We start from the raw sequence: 8,405 nt of genomic DNA on the forward strand, positions 1-8,405 counted from the left end.
TTAAAATTAAGAGGTGCAAAGGGACTTGTTCGTAAAATTTATGAGAATTTAGCAATTCAAGAAAATGAACAACCATCTCTCGAAGACTGCCAGACTAAAATATATTCTTATGCTAGATCAATGTTTGATAAATATAAATCTATGGAAACAACAAGTGGTGAAACTGCTCCTTCTACTTCTAAGTGTAGAGTAGAAGTTCTATGGGAAGATATGGATGATATAACATATTTTGATTCCTGTATTGATGATAAACTTGATTCTTATCTTAATCAAGGATTGGAAAGTATTAAAGATGAAGAAGGCAACGAACAACTTTTGGCATGGTGGAGGGAGCATGGCAAGGCTTCTCCAATACTTTCAATAATGACCCGAGATATCCTGGCTATTCAAGCATCATCAGTAGCATCAGAGAGTGCTTTTAGAACGACAAAATTTTAAATCGAAGATCGTAGACATTCATTAGCGGAGGACAACCTAGAGATTTTCGTATTATTCAGAGATTGGATTAATTTAGAAAGTAAAAATCTTGGTTCTAAAAAATTAACCACTAAGGAAGATGTGATGACCCAAAAGGTCATCTTACGCTTTAGAACTTGAATCTGCGCTTTTAAGCCTTAAAAATCTCATTTCTACCCTCCTAGATTTGCGTGCATAGCCCGGACAGGTTTCCGAAAAGCTTTTATGTTGAAAACTAATGAAAATAAGAATTTTTGCCTTAAAAGTTAATTTTAGTTGACTTTGGTCAATATTTTTGATAAACGGGCCCAGATCCGTATTTTGATGGTCCTGGTAGGTCCGTATTGAGTTATGGGAGATGGGCGTATGCCCAGAATCGAATTTGGAGGTCCCTAGCTTGAGTTATGAATTTTTGATGAAAATTAAAAGTCTGAAAATTAATTATTTTTAAGAATTGATCGATGTTTGGTATTGTCAATATCGGGTCCGTATTTTGGTTTCGGAACCCGGTACAGTTTATTATGATATTTAAGACTTGTCTGTAAAATTTGTTAAGAAGCGGAGTTGATTTGACATGATTCAGACGTCCAGTTGAGAAGATATGGATTTTAAAGTGTTCTTGAGAATTTTATTTCATTTGGTGCTAAATTAGTAGTTCTAGGTATTATTTTGGTGATTTGATCACGCGAGCAAGTTCGTATGATATTTTTAGACTTGTTTGCAGGTTTTGTTTGGAGCCCCGAGGTCTCGGGTGAGTTTCGGATAGGCCACGGGATGTTTTCGACTTGGGAAAAATCTGGTTTCTGCAAATTCTGGTGTCTGGCATATCCTTCTTCGCGTTCGCGAAGGTCCTCTCGCGAACGCGAAGAGCAAGACTAGTGAGGCTGAGACATCTTCTTCGCAAACGTGAAGGCCTGGTCGCGAATGTGAAGTGATGGGGGTTTTACTCTTCGCGAAGCAATCTGACCACCGTGAACGCGAAGCACTTGGGGACCTGGGGGAGGGTTGGTCATGATCTTCTACGCGAACGCGTCCACTCGTTCGCGAACGCGAAGGCTAGGGGGGAGTTGCCTTATACGAACGCATAGGAAGACTCGCGAACGAGAAGGCCTTAGGCCGGTGTGCATCGCAATCGCGACAGGCCACTCGCGAACGTGATGAAGGCCTGTCCAGTGGCTTAAAACAGACTCCAAACACGGGTTTGAGTCATTTCTTCAACATTTTCAAGAACCAAAGAGTCATTTTCTTCCCCAAAGTATTGGTAAGTGATTATAAACCATTTTTTTTTAATTACCCATTATATTTCTTGAATTTTTAATAAAAACATCTAGAGTTTTCATGGTAGAATTGGGGGTTAGTGTAGAAACTAGGGATTTCGGGAATTTGAGAATTTATACCTCGATTTGGGGTTAGATTCCACAACCAATTATATATTCGTGTTCGGGGGTGAATGAGTGAATGGATTTTGGTCCGAACCTCGGGTTTTGACTAAGCGGGCCTGGGGTCGATTTTTGACTTTTTGGGGGAATTTGGGGGGGAAATTTAGGAAATCTAGATTTATGCAATGTAATTGATTCCTTTAGCAATATTTGATACTATTGAGTCATTTTTGAATAGATACGAGTGGGTTGGAGGAGAATTCCAAAAGAAAAGTTGTGATTGAGAATTAAGTGGCATTCGGTGCGAGGTAAGTGATGTGTCTTAACTTTGGCTTGAGGGAATAGGTATTGTGTGAGTATTTGCTACGTGTTTTGTTGTTGAATACGACGTATAGTTGAGGTGACGAGCATCTATACGTTGTAGTCGAGTCATAGCATGCGAGTGAAATTTTATTTCTTACAAATTTGTAGTCTTAAATCTGGCTATCCATGCTTATTATTGTTGTTGAAATGTTGGAAGGTTTGTATCCGGTTCCACAAGGTCGATAAAATTATGAATATTGATTCGAGGTTGAGATGTTAAATTGTGAAAGTAATCATTTATGAAATATTGATTTCTTGTGAAACTACTCTCTATCCGTTGTTATTGATTCTGGAAATTGTGAGGAAGAGAGTAAAATCACGAAGGGTGATGTCGTGCATAATTTAGTTATATTGTGAGGAAGAGTGTAAAGCACGAAGGGTGATACCGTGCATAATTTAATTATATTGTGAGGAAGAGTGTAAAGCACGAAGGGTGATGCCGTGCATAATTTAATTATATTGTGAGGAAGAGTGTAAAGCACGAAGGGTAATGTCGTGCATAATTTCTTTATATTGTGAGGAAGAGAATAAAAGCACGAAGGGTGATGCCGTGTAGTCTTATTTGTTGTTTGGTGAGGTTGAGAGTAAAAGCACGAAGGGTGATGCCGTGCAGTTTTCCTTGCTATCTTGATTGCTCAATTCATTTAAGGATTTTCGATTTAATTATGTCTTTCATTATTCTCACTCTTTATGTTGTATTCCCCCTACTGTATGTTCCCCTCCCAATATTTCTGCATTATTATTTTACTTATTGTTGTTGCCTCTAGCATGATTATACTGTTCAGGTTATATGTGGGTGTCTTATCTTATCCTCGTCACTACTTCGCTAAGGTTAGGTCCGACACTTACCAGTACATGAGGTCGGTTATACTGATGCTGCACTCTGCACTTTCTGTGCAGATTTTAATACCGGCTCAGGTTGATCGAGATTTGCTTCTGGTCCACTGTCTGGAGACTCAAGGTAGATCCGTCGGTATTCACAGACCTTGAAGTCCCCGTCTATCCTTTATGTATTACTGTTTTCTTTCATTTAGACAGTTATATTTCTATCAGACTATTACTTGTTGTAAATTCAAGAATGCTCGTGAATTGCGACTCCAGATCCGGGTGGTGGTAGTTAATACAGATTTATCATATTCCGCATTGGTTATATTTTGTTGTAGTTAATTAATGTTAATTACTGAATGGAAATAAGAAATTGGTAAATGATTCTCTAACGTTGGCTTGCCTAGCAAGTAAAATATTAGGCGCCATCACGGTCCCGTTGGTGGGGAATTTTGGGTCGTGACAGTTGGTATCACAACACTAGGTTGCCTAGGTCGCACGATTCACGAGCAAGCTTAGTAGAGTCTCAAGGATCGGTATGGAGATGTCTGTGCTTATCTTCCAGAGGCTATGAAGTTTAGGAACAAGTTTCACTTCTTTTTTTCTCCGTCGTGCGATTTTGCTTTCTCAATACTGATTGAACTCTTCTACTTTTATTCTCTCGCAGATAGCGAGAACACATACCGCTTCCTTAGCTGAGTAGCAGCTATAGCCTCTAGTGACAGCTCCTATGCGGGGCAGAGGTCGAGGCCGAGGTTGTGCCAGAGGCTGCGACAGGGGCAGGGCTCGGCCTAGGGGCCGAGCAGCAGCCCCAGCAGTGGAGTCTCAGATAGAGTTTGACGAGGTGGTTTCAGCCCACACTATTCCTGCCGGACCAACTCAGGTTTTGGAGATGTTCATTGCTACCCCAATACTTCAAGATGCTTTGGTCTGTTTGGTGGGCCTTATGAAGAGTGTGGCACAGACTGGCATATTTCCCATTGTACCAGCAGTATCTCTGGCTGGAGGAGGAGCCCAAACTCCCACTACTCCCGCTCTAGAGCAGATAGCTCCCTAATATTAGGCTCCAGCAGCTCAGGCTGGTTATTGCGGCACAAGTCGGAGATGGCCCAGCTATGTCTTCTGAGGCCTTATGGAGATTAGAGAGGTTTATCAAGCTCTCTCCTATTCACTTCAGCGGTGCTCCTTCAGAGGATCCCCAGGAGTATCTTGACAACTGTCACGAGGTTTTACGGAAAATGGGTATTGTGGAGACCAATGGGGTCGACTTCACTGCATTTCAGATCACTGGTTCCCCCAAGAAATGGTGGAGAGATTACTTGTTGACCAGACTAGCTGGGTCGCCTGCTCTTACTTGGGACCAGTTCTCTCAGCTCTTCATAGAGAAGTTTCTGCCTATCACATTGAGAGAGGAGCGTCACCATCAGCTTGAGCGTCTCCAGCAGGGCAGTATGACTGTTACTCAGTATGAGACCCGTTTTGTGGATTTTTCCCGTCATGCTATTCTTCTTCTTCCCACCGAGAGAGAGAGAGGGTGAGGAGGTTTATTGATGGACTAGCTTAGCCTATCAAATTGCAGATGGCTAAGGATACGGGGAGTGAGATTTCTTTTCAGGCGGCTGCTAATGTCGCCAGACGAGTCGAACTAGTTCATACTCAGGGAGGTCAGGGGTCTGACAAGAGACCTCGTTATTCCGGTGAGTTCAGCGCTTCAGGCATCTCACGGGTCATTCTCCCAGTCCTTTTGGTAAAAGCCATCCTCCCAGTCCGTTTCATTCAGCGTTTCAGGCATCTCATGGTCCCTCAGGTGGTCGTGGCCCTCAGATGCATTATTCCGACCAGCTAGCCTATAGTGCACCACCAGCTCCTATTAGTGCACCTCCACTCCAGAGTCATTAGGGTGGTTATTCAGGTCGACATGGTCAGTTTCAGGGTCAGCAGTCATAGCAACCGAATTTATGTTATACTTGTGGTGATTCGAGGCACATTGCTACATTTTGATATCGGGAAATGGGAAGCTCACAGCATCAGAGTTCGCGTGCCATGGTTCCAGCACGGCACCAGCTGCTGCACCACCTGCTCAGCCGGCCAGAGGCAGGGGTCAGGCAGCCAGAGGTAGAGGCCAGACTATTAGAGGTGGAGGTCAGGTCGTTAAAGGTGGAGACCAGCCGGCTAGAGGTCGTCCCAGGGACATAGTTCAGGGTGGTGGGGCCCAGCCCCAGTGTTATGCTTTCCCAGCCAGGCCTGAGGCTGAGTCATCTGACGCTGTTATCACAGGTACTGTTTCTGTTTGCAGTAGAGATGCTTCAGTTCTATTTGATCCGGGATCTAGTTACTCCTTTGTGTCATCCTATTTTGCTTCCTATTTGGTTGTGCCCCATGATTCTTTAAGTGCTCATGTGTATGTGTCCACACCAGTGGGAGATGTTGTTGTTGTAGATCATGTTTATCATTAGTGTGTTGTCACCATAGGGAGTCTTGAGACTCATGTAGATCTTCTACTTCTCGACATGGTTGATTTTGATGTCATACTGGGTATGGATTAGCTGTCACCTTATCGTGCTATATTAGATTGTCATGCCAAGACAGTGACCTCAGCCTTGCAGGGGTTACCTCGATTAGAGTGGAGAGGAAATGTTGGCCATTCTGCCAGCAGGGTTATCTCTTATGTGAAGGCTCGGCATATGGTTGAGAAGCGGTGTCTAGCTTATTTGGCTTATGTCCTCGATTCTAGTGCGGAGGTTCCTTCCATAGATTCGGTGCCTGTTGTTCGTGAGTTACCAGAGGTGTTTCCTGCAGACTTGCCGGGGATGCCATTCGATAGGGATATTGATTTTTGCATTGATTTAGCTCTGGGATCTCAGCCTATTTCCATCCCTCCATATCGCAGAGCCCCACCAGAGTTGAAAGAATTGAAAGAGCACTTGCAAGATTTGCTTGATAAGGGCTTCATTAGACCTAGTGTCTCGCCCTGGGGTGCACCTGTGTTGTTTGTGAAGAAGAAAGATGGATCGATGAGGACGTGTATAGATTATCGGCAGTTGAACAAAGCCACCATCAAGAACAAATATCCATTGCTGAGGATTGATGATTTATTTTATCAGCTTCAGGGTGCGAAGGTGTTTTCAAAGATTGATTTGAGATCTGGCTGCCATCAGTTGAGGATTAGGGCATCCGATGTTCCTAAGACAGCTTTTCGGACTCGGTATAGGCATTATGAGTTTCTAGTGATGTCATTTAGGTTGACAAATGCCCCAGCAACATTCATGGAATTGATGAACCGGGTGTTCAAACCCTACCTGAATTCCTTTGTGGTTGTGTTTATTGATGATATCTTGATCGACTCCCACAGTCGAGAGAAGCATGAGCAGCACATTCGGATAATTCTTCAGACTCTGAAAGACAGCCAGTTATATGCTAAGTTCTTAAAATGCAAGTTTTGGTTGAGTTCAGTTTCTTTCTTAGGTCACGTTCTATCAGCAGAGGGTATTCAGGTGGATCCTAATAAGATTGAGGCAGTTCAGGACTGGCCTAGACCCACATCAGCTATAGAGATCCGTAGTTTCCTGGGTTTGGCAGGCTTTTACCTTCGATTTGTAGAGGGGTTTTCATCCATAGTAGCCCTGTTGACCAGATTGACCTAGAAAGGTGCCCCGTTCAGGTGGTCAGACAAGTGTGAAGCGAGCTTTCAGAAGTTTAAGGATGCTTTGACTACGGTGCCGGTATTGGTGTTACCTACAGATTCAGGATCTTATACAGTATACTGTGACGCATCTCGTATTGGTCTGGGTGTGATATTGATGCAGGGTGGCAAGGTTATTGCATATGCTTCACGGTAGCTGAAGGTTCATGAGAAGAATTAACCTGTTCATGATCTAGAGTTGGCAGCCATTGTTCACGCGATGAAGATTTGGAGGCACTATCTTTACGGCATTCCATGTGAGGTATTCACTGATCATCGGAGCTTGCAGTACTTGTTCAAGCGGAAGGAACTCAATTTGAGGCAGAAGAGGTGGCTGGAGCTATTGAAAGACTATGATATTACTATATTGTATCATCCCGGGAAGGCCAATGTGGTGGCCGATACATTGAGTAGAAAGTAAGTCTGTATAGGTAGTCTCGCATATATTCTAGTTGGTGAGAGACCTCTTGCATTGGATGTTCAAGACTTGGCCAACCGGTTCGTGAGGTTAGATGTTTTTGAGCCCCGCCGTGTTCTAGCTTATGCAGTTGTTCAGTCTTCTTTATTTTAGTGCATCAGAGATCGGCAGGATGACGATTCTACTTTACTTGTCCTTAGAGACATAGTGCGGCACGGTGGTGCCAAGCACGTTACTATTAGGGATGTTGGAGTTTTGAGGATGCAAGGTCATATTTGTGTGCCTATTGTGGATGGACTTCATGAGTTGATCCTTGAGGAGTCCCACAGTTCCCAGTATTCTATTCATTCGGGCACCGCCAAGATGTATCAGGACTTGAGACAGCATTATTGGTGGAGGCAAATGAAGAAGGACATAGTTTCCTATGTATCTCGGTGCCTAAATTGCCAACAGGTAAAGTGTGAGCATCAGAGACTTGGTGGTTTACTCCATAGGTTAGATATTTCTGAGTGGAAGTGGGAGCGTATCACTATGGACTTTGTTGTTGGAGTCCCATAGACTTAGAGGAAGTGGGATGCAGTTTGGGTCATTGTGGACAGGCTGACTAAGTCATCGCATTTCATTCCTATGGCAGTTACCTATTCCTCGGAGCGGTTGGCAGATATTTATATTCGGGAGATCGTCCGACTTCACGGTGTGCCCGTATCTATCATTTCTGATCGAGGTACGCAGTTTACCTCGCACTTTTGGAGGGCAGTTCAGCGTGAGTTGGGTATATGAGTTGAGTTGAGAACAACATTTCATCTTCAGATGGACGGGCAGTCCGAGCGTACTATTCAGATCTTAGAGGATATGCTTTGCGCCTATGTTATTGACTTTGTAGGTTCTTGGGATCGGTTTTTGTGCTTAGCGGAGTTTGCCTACAATAACAGCTACTAATTGAGCATTCATATGGCTCCCTGTGATGCATCATATGGTCGACGATGTAGGTCGCCACTTGGGTGGTTCGAGCCTGGGGAGGCTCGGTTATTGGGTATAGATTTAATCCAGGAGGGCTTGGACAAGGTTTAGATTATACAGGATCGACTTCGTACAGCTCAGTCCAGGCAAAAGAGTTATGCTGACCATACAGATCGTGATATTGCATTCATGGTTGGAAAAAGAATATTTCTTCGGGTATCGCCCATGAAGGGTGTTATGAGATTTGGGAAGAAGGGTAAGTTGAGCCTTAGGTATATCGGGCCATTTGAGATCCTCAACAGAGTGGGGGAGGTAGCTTATA

The 8,405-nt window shown here is 43.7% G+C and overlaps 1 protein-coding gene across 1 annotated transcript; it reads left to right on the forward strand.

Moving 5' to 3' along the window:
• The first annotated feature begins 4,138 nt into the window (after nucleotides 1-4,138).
• LOC138902393 (uncharacterized) lies at nucleotides 4,139-4,561 on the forward strand. The gene has a single exon (XM_070190255.1). The coding sequence runs from the start codon at nucleotides 4,139-4,141 to the stop codon at nucleotides 4,559-4,561; it is 423 nt and encodes a 140-aa protein (XP_070046356.1).
• The last annotated feature ends 3,844 nt before the right edge of the window (nucleotides 4,562-8,405 follow it).

The sequence above is a fragment of the Nicotiana tomentosiformis genome, chromosome 12, assembly GCF_000390325.3.
Source record: "Nicotiana tomentosiformis chromosome 12, ASM39032v3, whole genome shotgun sequence".
Lineage (NCBI taxonomy): Eukaryota > Viridiplantae > Streptophyta > Magnoliopsida > Solanales > Solanaceae > Nicotiana > Nicotiana tomentosiformis.